At 54.2% G+C, this 19,839-nt stretch overlaps 1 protein-coding gene across 4 annotated transcripts in view; it reads left to right on the forward strand.

Moving 5' to 3' along the window:
• The window catches only part of LOC132404251 (RNA-binding protein Musashi homolog 1-like), a 180,050-nt gene extending 160,813 nt beyond the window's left edge, over positions 1–19,237 (forward strand). For 2 of the 4 annotated variants that reach the window (XM_059988370.1, XM_059988371.1), the window contains 7 exons: positions 2,178–2,295; positions 3,469–3,549; positions 3,643–3,762; positions 6,950–7,015; positions 8,589–8,743; positions 15,906–15,976; positions 16,971–19,237. In XM_059988370.1, the coding sequence (XP_059844353.1) occupies positions 2,178–2,295; positions 3,469–3,549; positions 3,643–3,762; positions 6,950–7,015; positions 8,589–8,743; positions 15,906–15,947 (582 nt within the window). In that variant the 3' untranslated portion in view covers positions 15,948–15,976; positions 16,971–19,237. The other 2 variants (XM_059988372.1, XR_009515476.1) reach the window with 2 other exon arrangements.
• The last annotated feature ends 602 nt before the right edge of the window (positions 19,238–19,839 follow it).

Genomic DNA, 19,839 nt, shown 5'->3' on the forward strand with positions numbered 1-19,839 from the left:
GCGTGGGGGGGAGAGGGGGTGGGTGTCTGATCAGTGAGTGAGGACGGTTGGCCGTGTGTGTGACGGTGGTCAGTGGCGTGGGGGGGAGGGGGGGTGGGTGTCTGATCAGTGAGTGAGGACGGTTGGCCGTGTGTGTGACGGTGGTCAGTGGTGGTGGGGGGAGGGGGGGGTGGGTGTCTGATCAGTGAGTGAGGACGGTTGGCCGTGTGTGTGACGGTGGTCAGTGACGTGGGGGGGAGGGAGGGGGTGGTGGGTGTCTGATCAGTGAGTGAGGACGGTTGGCCGTGTGTGTGACGGTGGTCAGTGGCGTGGGGGGGAGGGAGGGGGTGGTGGGTGTCTGATCAGTGAGTGAGGACGGTTGGCCGTGTGTGTGACGGTGGTCAGTGGCGTGGGGGGGAGAGGGGGTGGGTGTCTGATCAGTGAGTGAGGACGGTTGGCCGTGTGTGTGACGGTGGTCAGTGGCGTGGGGGGGAGGGAGGGGGTGGGTGTCTGATCAGTGAGTGAGGACGGTTGGCCGTGTGTGTGACGGTGGTCAGTGGCGTGGGGGGGAGGGAGGGGGTGGTGGGTGTCTGATCAGTGAGTGAGGACGGTTGGCCGTGTGTGTGACGGTGGTCAGTGGCGTGGGGGGGAGGGAGGGGGGGGTGGGTGTCTGATCAGTGAGTGAGGACGGTTGGCCGTGTGTGTGACGGTGGTCAGTGGCGTGGGGGGGAGAGGGGGTGGGTGTCTGATCAGTGGGTGAGGACGGTTGGCCGTGTGTGTGACGGTGGTCAGTGGCGTGGGGGGGAGGGAGGGGGTGGTGGGTGTCTGATCAGTGAGTGAGGACGGTTGGCCGTGTGTGTGACGGTGGTCAGTGGCGTGGGGGGGAGGGAGGGGGTGGTGGGTGTCTGATCAGTGAGTGAGGACGGTTGGCCGTGTGTGTGACGGTGGTCAGTGGCGTGGGGGGGAGGGAGGGGGTGGGTGTCTGATCAGTGAGTGAGGACGGTTGGCCGTGTGTGTGACGGTGGTCAGTGGCGTGGGGGGGAGGGAGGGGGTGGTGGGTGTCTGATCAGTGGGTGAGGACGGTTGGCCGTGTGTGTGACGGTGGTCAGTGGCGTGGGGGTGAGGGAGGGGGTGGGTGACTGATCAGTGGGTGAGGACGGTTGGCCGTGTGTGTGACGGTGGTCAGTGGCGTGGAGGGGAAGGGAGGGGGTGGGTGACTGATCAGTGAGTGAGGACGGTTGGCCGTGTGTGTGACGGTGGTCAGTGGCGTGGGGGGGGAAGGGAGGGGGTGGGTGTCTGATCAGTGAGTGAGGACGGTTGGCCGTGTGTGTGACGGTGGTCAGTGGCGTGGGGGGGAGGGAGGGGGTGGTGGGTGTCTGATCAGTGGGTGAGGACGGTTGGCCGTGTGTGTGACGGTGGTCAGTGGTGTGGGGGGGAGGGGGGGTGGGTGTCTGATCAGTGGGTGAGGACGGTTGGCCGTGTGTGTGACGGTGGTCAGTGACGTGGGGGGGAGGGAGGGGGTGGTGGGTGTCTGATCAGTGAGTGAGGACGGTTGGCCGTGTGTGTGACGGTGGTCAGTGGCGTGGGGGGGGGGGAGGGGGGGTGGGTGTCTGATCAGTGAGTGAGGACGGTTGGCCGTGTGTGTGACGGTGGTCAGTGGCGTGGGGGTGAGGGAGGGGGGGGTGGGTGACTGATCAGTGAGTGAGGACGGTTGGCCGTGTGTGTGACGGTGGTCAGTGGCGTGGGGGGGGAAGGGAGGGGGTGGGTGACTGATCAGTGGGTGAGGACGGTTGGCCGTGTGTGTGACGGTGGTCAGTGGCGTGGGGGGGAGGGAGGGGGTGGTGGGTGTCTGATCAGTGGGTGAGGACGGTTGGCCGTGTGTGTGACGGTGGTCAGTGGCGTGGGGGTGAGGGAGGGGGGGGTGGGTGTCTGATCAGTGGGTGAGGACGGTTGGCCGTGTGTGTGACGGTGGTCAGTGGCGTGGAGGGGGAGGGAGGGGGTGGTGGGTGTCTGATCAGTGGGTGAGGACGGTTGGCCGTGTGTGTGACGGTGGTCAGTGAAGTGGTGGGGGAGGGAGAGGGGGAGGGTGGGTGTCCGCGCGTGTACCCCGTGGGTGCTGGCCTGTAGTGGTCGGGGCTCCAGGGGCAGCTGTGAGCTTGGGTCCTGGATCAGTAACCAGCCCAGTTTGCCTTGGACAGGTGGAATGTAAGAAAGCACAACCCAAGGAGGTGATGTCACCAACCGGGACTGCCAGGGGACGTTCCCGAGTGATGCCCTATGGGATGGATGCCTTCATGCTGGGAATAGGCATGTTGGGTAGGGGCTCGACGTCAGTTCCCCAGACATTGAATCACGATCTCAGTCCTGCTCTCTGTTCCAGGCTCTCTGGTCTGTCCCACCTCCCAACCCTACCCACCTCTCTCTCCCCTCCCCTCCTGCCTCTCCACCTTCCCTCTCTCTCCCCTACCCCTCTCTCCTCCGATCCCACCTCTCTCCCCCTCCGATCCCACCCCTCTCCCCCTCCAATCCTGTCTCTCTCCCCCTCTGATCCCGTCCCTCTCCCCCTCCAATCCTGTCCCTCTCCCCCTCCCCCTCCGATCCCGTCCCTCTCCCCCTCCGATCCCGTCCCTCTCCCCCTCCGATCCCGTCCCTTTCCCCCCGCAATCCCGTCCCTCTCCCCCTCCGATCCCGTCCCTCTCCCCCTCCGATCCCGTCCCTTTCCCCCTGCAATCCCGTCCCTCTCCCCCTCCGATCCCGTCCCTCTCCCCCTCCGATCCCGTCCCTCTCCCTCTCCGATCCCGTCCCTCTCCCTCTCCGATCCCGTCCCTCTCCCCCTCCGATCCCGTCCCTCTCCCTCTCCGATCCCGTCCCTCTCCCTCTCCGATCCTGTCTTTCTCCCCCTCCGATCCTGTCCGTCTCCCTCTCCGATCCTGTCCGTCTCCCCCTCCGATCCTGTCCGTCTCCCCCTCCGATCCCGCCCGTCTTCCCCTCCGATCCTGTCCGTCTCCCTCTCCGATCCTGTCCGTCTCTCCCTCCGATCCTGTCAGTCTCCCCCTCCGATCCCGTCCCTTCCCCCTCCGATCCTCTTTCTCCCCCTCCGATCCCGTCCCTTCCCCCTCCGATCCTCTTTCTCCCCCTCCGATCCCGTCCCTCTCCCCCTCCGATCCAGTCCCTCTCCCCCTCCGATCCCGTCCCTCTCCCCCTCAGATCCGTCCGACTCCCCCTCCGATCCTGTCCGTCTCCTCCTCCGATCTCATCTTTCTTCCTCTCCGATCCTGTCCGTCTCCCTCTCCGATCCCTTCTGTTTCCCCCTCCAATCCTGTCGTCTCACCCTCTCCAATCTTGGCTCTCTACTCCAATACTGTTTCTATATGCCCCTCCCACTCGCTCCTACACTTCCTGTCTCCCTCATGACTCCTCCCGCCTGATTTTGGCTGGAGTGTGTATTGGATGTTGTGATATGCACTGTTGTCTCACTCTCTCACACAGGGTATCCAGGATTCCAGGCGGCTTCATACGCAAGCCGTGGTTACACAGGCCTCGCGCCCGGTTACACCTACCAGTTTCCCGGTACGTTGTAGTTAGCAGCTTAATCTTCCTTTCCTGACTGTCATGGAGGTGCATTGTGTTTTAACTCTTCACTTGGTTTGTTCACCTCCCCAGGTCCATTACTGCTGCCTCCTGCCACCACCCTTCCGTCTTCAGCCGGCAGAGCAGGACAGTCTGGGGTGCAGACTTCTCAGTGGCCCCCATCGATGTTGCTCCAAGACTGGCCCACAGGAGGTGAGCTACTGGGGGTGAGGAGGGGCTCGTACTGTAGTGAATTAACTCCAAGACTGGCCCACAGGAGGTGAGCTACTGGGGGTGAGGAGGGACTCGTACTGTAGTGAATTAACTCCAAGACTGGCCCACAGGAGGTGAGCTACTGGGGGTGAGGAGGGGCTCGTACTGTAGTGAATTAACTCCAAGACTGGCCCACAGGAGGTGAGCTACTGGGGGTGAGGAGGGACTCGTACTGTAGTGAATTAACTCCAAGACTGGCCCACAGGAGGTGAGCTACTGGGGGTGAGGAGGGGCTCGTACTGTAGTGAATTAACTCCAGGACTTGCCCACAGGGGGTGACCAACGGGGAGTAAGTAGTGAATTAACTACACCCCATCCACTCTGCTGCCCCTGACTCCCTCAGTGTCTACCATTTCCCATCTTCAGCAACGGGAAATAGCATCTGTCTTTACGAACTGGTTACTGACTGTGAATTGGATTCCCAGTTTGTGCCTCTTTCCATTTGGAGGCCATGTCTCTGGTGTGCTGGGGAAGATTTACTCTGAGAATAGGTGACACTGAGAGTTAATGCGAGCTCTCACCCTTTTCAGTGTCACAGCTTAAAGAAATGACTGTCACTCTGCACAGAATGGCCCGAGGCCTTGTTTTAGCTGTTTTACCCTTCACTTCAATCCTGTTATAATTTCACATCATCTGTCATTCCCAAATGTTTCCCATTGAATAATTACTGAAGGGTATTTTTTCAGATAATATCCACTCCAGCCTTCTATAATTTGACAGTTTGTATTCAAAGTCTGTGCAGATTGATTGAAGAGAGCTGTGAAATACTTCTTACAGGGAAGCCAAAAATAAGACATTTTAAAATTTATTTCTATTTCACGTTACTGGACTTTATGTTGAAAATGAGCTTTTTATCGGAGGGTAGTGAGAGTATTTGTCCAGCAGGTGGCAGTGCAGGTACACCTGTGGAGTGGCTGTGCCTCTGTGCTGAGATTGGTCTCCAGAATACAGTAGGCACTAGTGCCCCTCCTGTCTGGTTGGGCAACGCAGAAATCATGGCAAGAGGGTTTTGCCCTAAGATTCACAGGCAATGTTGTTGTAGGCTGTGGAGTGAAAGGGGTTCAATATCACATCACTGTAATGAGGAATGGCAGCTCAGCCACATTGCTGGGTTGTTCCACAGTCACTGTGGAATGAATGACCCTCCACATCATTGTGTACAACAAATTGTAGACATGAGATTCTGCAGATGCTGGAAATTTTGAGCAATACCCACAGAATTTTGGAGGAACTCAGCATCTATGGAGAGGAATAAGAACTGTGGGACAGAGTGAAGGAGTGAATGAGCCTCCACGCCACTGGGTGGCAGTGCAGTTGTACTGCAGTGAATGAGCCTCTCCACCACCAGGTGGCAGCGCAGTCGCACTGTGGAGTGAATGAGCCTCCACTCCACCAGATGGCAGCACAGTCACGCTGCAGAGGGAGGCCATTATATTTTACTAATAATCTTCAACATCTAAATTTTTTTTTGTCTTTGAATCTCAAACAGAGCTAGGCACAGAGCACTTCGATATTTGAGCTGGATGCACATAAATTGCAGTTGCTTACTACATGTGTTCCACCCAGTGTGGTCACTGGATTATTTAAAGGGAGGGGGTAGTTTAATGGCATTTGTTCAGGTAGTTTCTGTCTGCAAATGTCTAAAAAGTAATTGCCAAGCTGTTCCTCAAAGTGTCCTATTTCATGTGTATGGTCACCTGGTGTACAGATGCCACCTAGTGTGTGTTCATGCCTATTGCTGCTCACCTGTCTTGTCTGGGGTGTCACAACCCAGGGACTTGGCATCCCTGTGATAAGGTGAGGGGATGCTAGGAAAGAGGAAACATTTTCACTGCTGCTCTCACTTGTAGGCTGACACCTGAACTCCAGGCTTGTATCTTGCCTGCCCCCAAACATTCTCAAGACCAGCTAGCCCAGTTGGCTGCGATCCTTTCAGAAGACGAGCTTTATCTGTCACATGTGTGTTAAAATATACAGTGAAATGCACAAAACAAGTCAGCAAGGTTTGTGTTGGGCAGCCCGGCGTCCTATAGTGGCTGGTTCACAAAGCTGTTTTCACCAGCTGTTTCCCCGATCCCTGAGTGCACATACCCAGATTTCCAGCACAACACCACCTCACCCTTCACAGACTGGGCAGCAAGCAGGCGGGGTTGCATGTTTGTGCCTCTGATCCAGCAGAAAGCACAGAAGAGAGGAGCAGCAGCAAGCCAATTGGCCCTTCAAACCTGCCCTGGGCCTCAGCTCCTCCTCCTTTGCCAATTCCCCCAGTCTCCTAGCCTTTCAAAAATTTATCTCCATCCGCTGTAAGTCCACATCACGATCATCCTCCACAATCATTTTGCAGAATCCCGGGGTTTCTCTGGCCTCTCTGACAGGTTTCTCTGTGTCTCAGTTTTAAATGATCAGTGCCTTATTTGATAAAATATCTGTCATTTAAGACTCTGCCATTTTGGTGAGAACAACTCAACATCTACCCTGCGAAGTTTTTCTGGATCTCTTGTGTGTGACTAAGGACGCCACCTTCTTCTGAATGCTGAAGAACACAGATTCAGCTGCTTTAGCCTTCCCTAATAGGACAGCTGTCACGTCCTGGGAATTTGCCTGGGGAGTCCCTGTTGGATTGTCTGTGGTGCCACAGTGTCCCTTCTCGGATAAGGGAACCAAATCTGCAGCAACATACACAAAGTTCTGGAGGAACTTAGGAAATCAGACAACATCTATGGAGGGGAATAAACAGTTGACATTTTTGGCTGAGAGAAGTGTCGACTGTTTATTCCCCTCCATAGATGCTGCCTTACTGGCTGAGTTCCTCCAGAATTTTGTGTGTGTTGTTGAAATTTCCTGCATCTATGGAGTCCCTGCAGAAGGTTGTACGCCTGGCTGATGACAGTGACCTGCAGCTGTGGGAAGGCAGCCCTGGAGCAGAGACTCCAGCTTCCAGGTTGGGGTGGGGTGGGAGATATACCAGTACGGCACTGATATCTCTTGTCTCTCCACTACACCCCCATGTTCCCCTTTCCCCCCTCCCACTCCTCCCATTTTCTATCCCCCTCCCTCCACCACTCTCCATCCATCCTCCCTGTCCCCCCTCTCCCGCACCTCTTTCACTCTCTTCCCCCTCCCTCAGCGATCCCGCTCACCGCGTACGGACCAATGGCAGCAGCGGCTGCGGCAGCTGTGGTTCGCGGGACAGGTGAGTGAGCTTGGCTGGACCCTGGGCCGCTGGATCATTCCCTCGCTCCCTCCCCCCTCTTCTGCACTGTGGAAGGGAGATCGGTCAGAAAGCAGCAGGGTCAGTGGTGAGAACTGGGCTTGGCGGGTGTGCATTAGGTAATGGGGTAGCGTTTGGGTGAAGTGGAGTGTCAGTAATTAATGGGGTCTGGGCTGAACAGGGTCAATCGCCAACGAATACAGTTGGGGGTCTGAAAGGATCCGGTGAGGCTGGGAGGGTCAGTGGTATTTTTATGTTGGGGGAACTGGTAGTAAATGGTTTTGAGGAATGACAGGTTAGTAAGTGACCACTGAGTTTGGGGGTTACTAGGTTAATGGAGCAATTGAAGGTCAGAAATTGGGCAGTGGGTCCGGAGGGATTAGTGAACTTTGGTCGGGGGCCAGAGTTTTCTGTCCAAGTCGACTTTACCTTGCACGTATGCACAGGTGCAAGGACAAACTTAGTTGCTGCAGCGTCGCAGGAACAGAACCGGATTCGCAAGAAAACAATAAATTAGACAGAAGTTACACAGTTTGACGAGAGAGCTCAATTAGAGCAAAAGAAAAGTCCATTTTAGTGGAAGTGATCAAAGTTGTCAGAGTGCTGATGAGCTGCAGCAGCCACCACCAATGGTGGGAAGCGATGTGATGTAAGTGGCTGGGCACACTTCTCCCTGGGTCTTTGGATGTTGCTCACTCGGGTCGGAGGTCCGTGGTTGGTGGCGATAACGGCCAGTGTGTTTGGAGATCAGTGGCCTAGTGGGGCAGGGATCTGTGGTTACTGTGAATAGTAAGTGGGTTTGGTGGTCAGTGTGGTTGGAGGTCATTGGGGTTGGGGGTCAGTATGATTGGAGGTCATTGGGGTTGGGGCTCAGTGTGATTGGAGGTCATTGGGGTTGGGGCTCAGTGTGGTTGGAGATCATTGGGGTTGGGGGTCAGTATGATTGGAGGTCATTGGGGTTGGGGGTCAGTATGATTGAAGGTCATTGGGGTTGGGGCTCAGTGTGGTTGGAGGTCATTGGGGTTGGGGGTCAGTATGATTGGAGATCATTGGGGTTGGGGGTCAGTATGATTGGAGGTCATTGGGGTTGGGGCTCAGTGTGGTTGGAGGTCATTGGGGTTGGGGGGTCAGTATGATTGGAGGTCATTGGGGTTGGGGCTCAGTGTGGTTGGAGGTCATTGAGGTTGGGGGTCAGTGTGATTGGAGGTCATTGGGGTTGGGGCTCTGTGGTTGGAGGTCATTGGGGTTGGGGCTCAGTGTGGTTGGAGGTCATTGAGGTTGGGGGTCAGTGTGATTAGAGGTCATTGGGGTTGGGGCTCTGTGGTTGGAGGTCATTGGGGTTGGGGCTCAGTGTGGTTGGAGGTCATTGAGGTTGGGGCTCAGTGTGATTGGAGGTCATTGGGGTTGGGGCTCAGTGTGGTTGGAGGTCATTGGGGTTGGGGCTCAGTGTGGTTGGAGGTAATTGGGGTCGGGGGTCATTGGGCGGGTTTAGACTACAGGTGTCCACAAGGCGCCCTGGGGGGGGTTTCCTGTAACAGCTGTTGTACCTCGGTAGGTTCGACTCCGACTCGCACCGGTGGTTTCCTGGGCACCACCAGCCCTGGCCCCATGGCTGACCTGTACGGGGCCGCCAACCAGGACTCTGGCGTTAGCAGTTACATCAGTGCGGCCAGCCCTGCACCAAGCACTGGATTCGGCCACAGTCTCGGGGTAAGTGTCGAATGGGGATGGCAGCCTGCCTCACGTTCCCTCCTGCCCATTTCCTCGTTCTCCTGTCTTCACCGATGATCTGTTGATCTCCGTGATAAAGATTCTGCTCAACTACCTGTTGAGGAGTCAACTTCCCAGACTCTGAGAGGAAATGAACTGCTTGCCTCTGCAATAGGCGGGAGAAGCATCGACTTGTTAAACAGAGATTCCTAGCCCCATGGTTCTCCCACTGTAGGTCTTGTCGATGATCTGTGAAGTGCTTCATTAATGAAGGCACCGGCTGTGTGCACAGTGGTCTCGTCGATGATCTGTGTACTTACAGCACAGGGTTCCCCTTCCATTCTCTTTCTCCGTCACTTGCCATTCCTGCGTGCTAGCCTGAGAACTCTGCAGGCTCATAATTCTGTTGTCCGAGAAAGGCTTTATGAATTATAGGCATTAGGCTGCTGAGTGGTGGGAGAGTTATTGGGGAGGTATTCTAATGGACAGGATATATGAGTATTTGCATGGACAGGACCCAATTACGGATGGGCATTATGGCTTTGCGCATGGTGGGTCACGTTTGCAGCGTTTTTTAAGAAGGTTTCCGCAATGGTTGAAGCAGGTCCGTGGATGATGTCCACGTGGACTTGAGCAAGGCCTTTGACCAACCCCTGTGTGGGAAGATTAGGTAGCTTGACATTCCGGGTAAGCTAGTAAATTGCATTCGACGTTGGCTTAGAGGGAGAAGGCAGAGAGTGGTAGCAGGTGCTGACTGTCTGATTGGAGACCTGTGACGAGGCTTGTGCTGCAGGGATCGGTGCTGGGTTTAATGTTGCTTATCGATGACTTAGAGTTTCACATGTAAACTAGATCAGCAAGTTTGCAGATGACACCAATAGCAGGGCCACTGCACAGCGATGGTAACTATCAAAGCTGGAAGCACGATCTTGACCAGGTGCGACAATGGGCTGAGATGGAACTTAATGCTGACATCTGTGAGATAATTGCGTTTTGGGAACACAAACCAGGGTAGGACATACACTACGAACAAACGGTAGGGTCCTGAGCAGAAGGATCTGGGAATAAATACAGAGCCACAGGTAGTGGAGATACAGGTTGATAGGGATGTAAAGAAAGCTTTCGGGATATTGGCCTTCATTGAGTACAGGAATCAGAATGTTATAGTGAAGCTGAAGATGTTGCTCAGGTCTAGTTTGCTGTTTTGATCACCTACCTACAGGAGAGGTATTGTCAAGATTGAAAGAGCACAGGGAAAATTTGTAAGGATGTTGCCAGGACTTGAGGACCTGGGTTACAGGGATAGGTTGGGACTTTATTCCCTGGAGCATAGGAGAACGAGGGGGGGATTTGATGGAGGTATGTAGATGATGAGGGGTTCAGAGAGGGCTCAGGCTGCAGGCTTCTTCCACTGAGGTTGGGTGAGATAAGAAGCAGACATCATAGTTTTAGGGTGAAAGGTGGAACAATTAAGGTGAATCCGAGGAGGGAATAACTTCACTCAGAGGGTGGTGTGAGTGTCGAATGAGCTGCCAGTGGAAGTGGGAGATCTGATTTGAAGAGATGTTTGAATAGGTACATGGATGAATGAAGTGTGAAGGTACAGGGGTAGGTAGGTGAGACCAGGCAGAGGCACAGATGATATGTACTGAAAGGCCCGCTTCGATGCTCTGTAATATTGCAGGTTTTAATTTCACTTCCCACAATGTGCTTCATTTGCTTGGTATTTGCCCTCTCACAGAACAAAGAGCAGTACAGCCCAGGAACAGGTCCTTCGGCCCATCAAGTCTGTACAAAACATGATGCCAAATTAAACTAAATCCGTTCTGCCTGCAAGTACTCCTTATCCCTCCACGCCGGCCACATTCGAACTTGGGACCACGCACCTGGGAATGCCAGTGGACTACATATTCATGTGTCTACCTGGCACCTCTATCACCCCTGGCTCACACCATCTCTATCACCCCTGGCTCACACCACCTCTACCACCCCTGGCTCACACCACCTCTACCACCCCTGGCTCACACCATCACCCCTGGCTCACACCATCACCCCTGGCTCACACCACATCCCCTGGCTCACACCACCTCTACCACCCCTGGCTCACACCACCTCTACCTCCCCTGGCTCACACCACCTCTACCACCCCTGGCTCACACCACCTCTACCACCCCTGGCTCACACCACCTCTATCACCCCTGGCTCACACCACCTCTATCACCCCTGGCTCACACCACCTCTACCACCCCTGGCTCACACCACCTCTACCACCCCTAGCTCACACCACCTCTACCACCCCTGGCTCACACCATCTCTACCTCCCCTGGCTCACACCACCTCTACCACCCCTGGCTCACACCACCTCTACCACCCCTGGCTCACACCACCTCTACCTCCCCTGGCTCACACCACCTCTATCACCCCTGGCTCACACCACCTCTACCTCCCCTGGCTCACACCACCTCTACCACCCCTGGCTCACACCACCTCTACCACCCCTGGCTCACACCACCTCTACCTCCCCTGGCTCACACCACCTCTATCACCCCTGGCTCACACCACCTCTATCACCCCTGGCTCACACCACCTCTACCACCCCTGGCTCACACCACCTCTACCACCCCTGGCTCACACCACCTCTACCTCCCCTGGCTCACACCATCACCCCTGGCTCACACCATCTCTATTACCCCTGGCTCACACCACCTCTATTACCCCTGGCTCACACCACCTCTACCACCCCTGGCTCACACCACCACCCCTGGCTCACACCATCACCCCTGGCTCACACCATCTCTATTACCCCTGGCTCACACCACCTCTATTACCCCTGGCTCACACCACCTCTACCACCCCTGGCTCACACCATCACCCCTGCCTCACACCACCTCTATTACCCCTGGCTCACACCACCTCTACCACCCCTGGCTCACACCACCTCTACCACCCCTGGCTCACACCATCTCTATCACCCCTGGCTCACACCATCACCCCTGGCTCACACCACCTCTACCACCCCTGGCTCACACCATCACCCCTGCCTCATATCACCTCTATCACCCCTGGCTCACACCACATCCCCTTGGCTCAGAACACATCTATCACCACTTGAACACACCACCTCTCTCACCCCTGGCTGACAACACATCCCCCTGGCACAGACCACATTCCCCTGGCACACACCACCTCTATCACCTCTGGCTCACAACATCACCCTGACACAGACCACATCCCCCTGGCTCACACCATCTCTATCACCCCTGGCTCACACCAACTACCTCAATCTCTCTAAGTTCTCTGGGGCTTCCCAGCTTGCTGTCTGTTAGTGACATTGGCAAATCAAAGTTAAAGTCAAGGTCAGAAATTAATTTATTATCAAGGTACGTGTATGTCACCACCTACGATCTGAGATTGAAAAACTATCGATAAATACTGTCAAACAATCCGTATGCAAAGGAAGATAAATCGTGCAAATGATAATTTTAAAAAGTAATAAATAAATCTGTGAACTTGAGTTTGCAGAGTCCTTGAGAGTAAGTCTGTGGGTTGTGGAGTCAGTTCAGAGTTGAGGTGAGTGAAGTTATCCACGCTGGTTCAGGAGCCTGATGTTTGTTGGGTAATAACTGTTCTCGAGCCTGGTGGTGTGGGACTTGTGGCTCCTGTACCCCCTGTCGATTGAGAAGAGAGCGTGCCCGGGATGGTGGGGGTCCTGAACAATGGAGGCTGCTTTCCTGTGGCAGATCTCCTTCGCTGCTCGTGGATGTGCTCATCCTTGGACTCGCTGACAGATTGTAGTCGTTTTCAGGTCATGTGCTTTATGGAAGGGAGTCTTGTTTGTAGTCACAGAAAACCCAGTCTGTCCCAGCGGTCGGATTGATAAACTGGCACAAAGCAGCGGTCTGCATTGGACTGAAGGCAGAAACCCTTCACTCCTGAGTGGGGCATGAAACCACTGTGCCCTCATCAGACCCATCGCTGCCTGCCCAGGAAACCAGGGGCCTGTTATCCACACACAGTGTTCCCATCGCTGCCTGCCCAGGAACCCAGGGGCCTGTTATCCACACACAGTGTTCCCATCGCTGCCTGCCCAGGAAACCAGGGGCTTGTTATCCACACACAGTGTTCCCATCGCTGCCTGCCCAGGAACCCAGGGGCCTGTTATCCACACAGAGTGTTCCCATCGCTGCCTGCCCAGGAAACCAGGGGCCTGTTATCCACACACAGTGTTCCCATCGCTGCCTGCCCAGGAACCCAGGGGCCTGTTATCCACACAGAACGTTCCTTCTGCTGCCTGCCCAGGAAACCATGGGCCTGTTATCCACACTCAGTGTTCCCATCGCTGCCTGCCCAGGAACCCAGGGGCCTGTTATCCACACAGAGTGTTCCCATCGCTGCCTGCCCAGGAACCCAGGGGCCTGTTATCCACACTCAGTGTTCCCATCGCTGCCTGCTCAGGAACCCAGGGGCCTGTTATCCACACAGAGTGTTCCCATCGCTGCCTGCCCAGGAACCCAGGGGCCTGTTATCCACACAGAACATTCCTTCTGCTGCCTGCCCAGGAAACCAGGGGCCTGTTATCCACACTCAGTGTTCCCATTGCTGCCTGCCCAGGAACCCAGGGGCCTGTTATCCACACACAACGTTCCCATCGCTGCCTGCCCAGGAACCCAGGGGTCTGTTATCCACACACAGTGTTCCCATTGCTGCCTGCCCAGGAACCCAGGGGCCTGTTATCCACACACAGTGTTCCCATCGCTGCCTGCCAGGAACCCAGGGGCCTGTTATCCACACACAATGTTCCCATCGCTGCCTGCCCAGGAACCCAGGGGTCTGTTATCCACACACAGTGTTCCCATCGCTGCCTGCCAGGAACCCAGGGGCCTGTTATCCACACACAACGTTCCCATCGCTGCCTGCCCAGGAACCCAGGGGCCTGTTATCCACACACAGTGTTCCCATCGCTGCCTGCCAGGAACCCAGGGGCCTGTTATCCACACACAGTGTTCCCATCGCTGCCTGCCCAGGAACCCAGGGGCCTGTTATCCACACACAGTGTTCCCATCGCTGACTGCCCAGGAACCCAGGGGCCTGTTACCCACACACAATGTTCCCATCGCTGCCTGCCCAGGAACCCAGGGGTCTGTTATCCACACACAGTGTTCCCATCGCTGACTGCCCAGGAACCCAGGGGCCTGTTACCCACACACAATGTTCCCATCGCTGCCTGCCCAGGAACCCAGGGGTCTGTTATCCACACACAGTGTTCCCATCACTGCCTGCCCAGGAACCCAGGGGCCTGTTATCCACACACAGTGTTCCCATCGCTGCCTGCCCAGGAACCCAGGGGCCTGTTATCCACACACAGTGTTCCCATCGCTGCCTGCCCAGGAACCCAGGGGCCTGTTATCCACACACAGTGTTCCCATCGCTGCCTGCCCAGGAACCCAGGGGCCTGTTATCCACACACAGTGTTCCCATCGCTGCCTGCCCAGGAACCCAGGGGCCTGTTATCCACACACATTGTTCCCACTGCTACCTGCCCAGGAACCCAGGGGCCTGTTACCCACACACAATGTTCCCATCGCTGCCTGCCCAGGAACCCAGGGGCCTGTTATCCACACACAGTGTTCCCATCGCTGCCTGCACAGGAACCCAGGGGCCTGTTATCCACACACATTGTTCCCACTGCTACCTGCCCAGGAACCCAGGGGCCTGTTACCCACACACAATGTTCCCATCGCTGCCTGCCCAGGAACCCAGGGGCCTGTTATCCACACACAGTGTTCCCATCGCTGCCTGCCCAGGAACCCAGGGGCCTGTTATCCGCACACAGTGTTCCCATCGCTGCCTGCCCAGGAACCCAGGGGCCTGTTATCCACACACATTGTTCCCACTGCTACCTGCCCAGGAACCCAGGGGCCTGTTACCCACACACAATGTTCCCATCGCTGCCTGCCCAGGAACCCAGGGGCCTGTTATCCACACACAGTGTTCCCATCGCTGCCTGCACAGGAACCCAGGGGCCTGTTATCCACACACAATGTTCCCATCGCTGCCTGCCCAGGAACCCAAGGGCCTGTTATCCACACACAGTGTTCCCATCGCTGCCTGCCAGGAACCCAGGGGCCTGTTTTCCACACACATTGTTCCCATCGCTGCCTGCCCAGGATCCCAGGGGCCTGTTATCCACACACAGTGTTCCCATCGCTGACTGCCCAGGAACCCAGGGGCCTGTTACCCACACACAATGTTCCCATCGCTGCCTGCCCAGGAACCCAGGGGTCTGTTATCCACACACAGTGTTCCCATCGCTGCCTGCCCAGGAACCCAGAGGCCTGTTATCCACACACAGTGTTCCCATCGCTGACTGCCCAGGAACCCAGGGGCCTGTTATCCACACACAGTGTTCCCATCGCTGCCTTCCCAGGAACCCAGGGGCCTGTTATCCACACACAGTGTTCCCATCGCTGCCTGCCCAGGAACCCAGGGGCCTGTTATCCACACACAGTGTTCCCATCGCTGCCTGCCCAGGAACCCAGGGGCCTGTTATCCACACACATTGTTCCCACTGCTACCTGCCCAGGAACCCAGGGGCCTGTTACCCACACACAATGTTCCCATCGCTGCCTGCCCAGGAACCCAGGGGCCTGTTATCCACACACAGTGTTCCCATCGCTGCCTGCACAGGAACCCAGGGGCCTGTTATCCACACACATTGTTCCCACTGCTACCTGCCCAGGAACCCAGGGGCCTGTTACCCACACACAATGTTCCCATCGCTGCCTGCCCAGGAACCCAGGGGCCTGTTATCCACACACAGTGTTCCCATCGCTGCCTGCCCAGGAACCCAGGGGCCTGTTATCCACACACAGTGTTCCCATCGCTGCCTGCCCAGGAACCCAGGGGCCTGTTATCCACACACAGTGTTCCTTGTGGGCAGCTCAGGCGGGCATGCTGGGCTGTCTCCGCTCACCTGCGGATTCTGTACTCCTGGGTGCGGTGGGCCTGACCCTGTGAAGCAGGGCCTAGCCAGAGCAGTTGCAGGTGGAGGTGATCTCTATTACTCCCTCCCTGTTTGTACTGAGTGTGTAGAGGAGGGGTAGGGGGAGGGGGTAATGTAGGGTTCCACCGGAGTGCCTCGCTCACCTGCTCTCTCTTCCAGGGCCCCTTGATCGCCACGGCTTTCACAAATGGTTACCACTAAAGCAGGGGCCTGTGAATCTGAAAAAGGAGGTAAGGGTCGGTGCTGCACTTGGGGTTTGGGGGGGAGTGATTCACGGCTTCCTGGGGGATGGTGTCACAGTTCCCCCTCACCTCCCTCGTGTGAGATCCACATGGCCCTTCTCTGGGTCAGAGAGATTGGATGGGTGGGAGGGAAGGGAATGAACAGAATGAAAGTGTGTGGCTCCCCTGCCGGGTGCCTACGCACGTGGCCGGTGAGTCCAGTTGCGCAGAGCCCCACCTTCAGAAACTGGAATTGGTTGGGGGTGGTGGACCAGGAGCTAAGTGTGGTGGCTTCCCATTGCTGAAATGGAGCCGGAGAGATGGCCTCTGCCCTGCCTCCCCTCCTCTCGCACCTGCGGGAGTGAGAGGGAGTTGAAGACTGCGCCGCAGTGCCCCTCCTCTTCCATCTTGCCCGCGGTCACAGCTCTACTCCTGCAGATCCTTTGTTTTTGCCAGTGTTAATTTTCCACCAGGCCCTTCGATGGAAACAGAAGTTCCCAGTTTTCAGACTTCCCTCCCCCGAGCAGCCCACTCTGACCTTGTACCAACCCATTCCCGTAGCTGTCAAGGCGAGGTGCGACAATGATATTGTGACTCTGAGGGGCAAGAAAAGGCCAAGGAGCACTGCTGTCAGAGGGCAGTGATGTCTCCCCTCTGCTCCAGCAGCGTGGGGCACTGGGTTTACCAGAGCCCCAGGGCTCAGTGAGATGGCAGAGTGAGGAGGGCCACACCAGAGACCCGAGTTCGATCCGGTCTGTGCGTGGAGTTTGCACGTTCTCCCGACGACCGGCTGGGTCCCTCCAACATCCCAGAGGTGAGTGGACTCGATAACTGGCGGCTGCAAATCAGGTGGGCAGCAGGAGAATTGTTCGGGGTGGTGCCCGTGCGTGAGAACAGCCTGGAGGGAAGCGTGACTGGCGGATGGGATGGCTGTCCTGCGGGAAAGGTGGGAAATCCAGCTGCTGTTTCTGTTGTGACTCCCTGTGTTTCTCTCACCCCTCAGGGCCTGGCCGGTGAGCACGCGGAGAGGATGTGGGTTTTAAAGCTCAGGCAGCTGTGATCATGTTACTGCACACGTAGAATTACTGTCATTAACCCGTCTCCGACCACCCACTCCACCCCACCCCACCCCACCCACCAACTGAAGAAAACATCTCACTCCTTCACTAACACTTAAAGTTTACGCTTCCTTGTTTCTCCTGAGTTTTTTTTTGTAATTTATTTTATTTTATTTTTTTTAGCTTAACGATCGATCAGTTTTAAGCCGTGTCTTCTTTTTGTTGTTGTTGCTTATTTGAAAGTGTTTAGATGCATTCTTTTGAAAATGAGAGTTGTGTGATTTATTAGAACATTTCGGTGAGGACATTTTACTCCATATTTTTGACCATTTTTTTGCCAGATCTTGTTTTTAAACGAGTAAGAGCTGAAGAGGGTAATGTAAAACACTCCAAAAGAAAATGAAATCTTGTCTAAATACAATTTATTTTGATATTCTTTGTAAATGTCATCTATTAACACTGAATTCCAGTTATCATGGAACAAAAACATCTGCAGGACAAAAATGTATATTTTGGTAAAAAAACACTATGAATCATAAAAGTATTTTTTTCTGAAATTGGATAAAACATTTCTGTAAAATATGTAAATAGAACAAGCTGGATTTGTATTTGCCTTCTGCACAAAAGGTTTTTTTTTTTGAGTACGGTAGTATTTTTGAGAAAAGGTTAGCTTCCAGGTCCTTACACAGCCTGTAACTTAGCAATATTGTAGTTAACACCCAGCAGATTTTGTAGTCGTTGTCGTTAAGGGGCTAATTTACTGTAGAGATGCGTTTTTATTCTCTGACTTCTCATATAAATGAAGGACATTGGTTAAAGATAATGAAAATGACTGGTACCTCAATGGGTCATGAAGCTGCTAAAGATTAAAAAATCCACATATAAACGACATATCTATAAAGGTTGTGTAGGCCAGCCTGGACTCCACTTTCAACCCTGGTTTTGAGAAGTAATGGTTGTTGCTATAGCTACTGCTGTTTTACCTCAACTGGTCGATTCAACAAAGCTTTCAACTCTCCCAGTTTATTTTTTGAAACGGTATCCCATAGTGTTTGGACATGGCTAGTTCTCGTTTTTTCATTTCTTTGGAAACTGCCTGCACTTCCAGCTCAGTAGCAATGGGCCTTGGTAACTGATGGTGCGCCGGTGGTGGAGGGGAAGCTGATGTGGTCTTATCTCCGGCTGACAGAGGAAAGGAGATTGTTCTGCAAGGACTGGGAGTCAAGCCAAGCTGTGCTCCGCTCGCTTTAAGGGCAAGGGCAAGCCCACTTGTGGGATTTTGTCATTCCGGGCCCTCCCCGTACTCCTGCACCATGTTTCCCAGCGCCAAACCACTGGCGATGATGGAAGGCGTGGCAAGAAGGTAAAGCCTGAGTAATTACCACAGCTCCGCTGACAGCCAGTTTGAAAGGACATTGGCTGAAAGTTTCCAGAGAGCCCAGGAGCCTGGATCCTTTAGGCCTTGCTGGAAGAGAGATGGTTCCGTGAGCAGGAGCATGTGGAGAGCGATTGCTAGAACCTTTTGTTTTAGAGGAGGAGAAATGATGTTGATCCAACAAGAGGCTTCTCCTTATCTGCAGGGTTTAACGTGTTTAATTTATGACATAATCACAGATGGAACTTGTTACCTTGAACTATTGTAAAATACTTTTTTATTAACATGTTTTAGAGAGAGAATGAAAGGTCCAGGGGCAGATTTTTTTAAATGGTTAAGGCCAGTTTAGTGCTTACAATGAAGAGAAAATAACAAAACAGAAACCTGTTTTTTTAAAAAGAAAAATGTGAGCACATTAAATGCTGCAATTTCTCTGTCAGTTTATTCCGGGTCATTTCTTGTCCTGAGTCAGTGGAGAGGCTGACGGATCTGTGGAGAGTTGCTAGCTTTGCTCTTGATTTTTAATCGATAAACACTACTGGAAATGCAAACACTTTGTTTGTAACAGCAATAAATGCTATTTGTGAAAATGCATCTGGGGAGCACATTTTTTTCTGATTTCTATTTTTCTCTTCTAGACGAAGTGGTGTTTGGTAAATAATGTCTTGCTCCCCGATGCATTCTACTGCCAGGCAGAAGTTTTCGCTTTTTAATCCTTTTTACGTTTGTCTATTTTTTTTGCCAGTAAGTTATTGCAATTTGAGAAATGTCAACTCTGGCTCTGTAACCCTTTTTCAGATTTCATTTAAAATTCCTAATAAATTATTTGAAACTTTCTGTGTGCCTCCCAGTCTCTCTGCTGTTGGCCTCCCTCCCCTAACTTTGGGTCTGGTCAGAATTTCAGAGGAAAGAGTTTTGAACTTGAAACATCAACTGTTTCTGTTTCCACAGGTGCTGCCTGGCCTGCTGAGTGTTTCGAACATCTGCTTATATTTCAGATTTCCAGTATTTGCAGTTTTTATTTTGGATTATGAGAACTCCCTTGTGCATGAGGCCTTCCCTTGGTGACACTGACCTTCAATGGTGCAATGACAAGGCTTGTGGCTTTGAGAAACATGAGCATTTTCACTCCCACAGCTGTCAGACTCATGCTAACAGCCTGTTCCCACGCTGATCGGACCACAGCCCTGATAAAAGCTTAATTCTGACCAGGCACAAGGCTTGGTGGCTTCTGGACTCCTTCCATGGAGACTGACCATGTAACCTTCACTATGGAACTGGATTCTGGCCATGCCAAGTGACCACACGTGGTCCAAACAGGGGAAGGGGGTGGAGGAGTTAGTGAGGAGCAAAGTGCCCAGGGTACCACTCTCCCTCCAGAGTAGGGTGCTGCATGGGTCACGGAGCTGATGTTCCCTGTGATGGGCTTTAGTTGTCGG

This window comes from Hypanus sabinus, chromosome 13 (assembly GCF_030144855.1).
Source record: "Hypanus sabinus isolate sHypSab1 chromosome 13, sHypSab1.hap1, whole genome shotgun sequence".
Classification (NCBI taxonomy): Eukaryota; Metazoa; Chordata; class Chondrichthyes; order Myliobatiformes; family Dasyatidae; genus Hypanus; species Hypanus sabinus.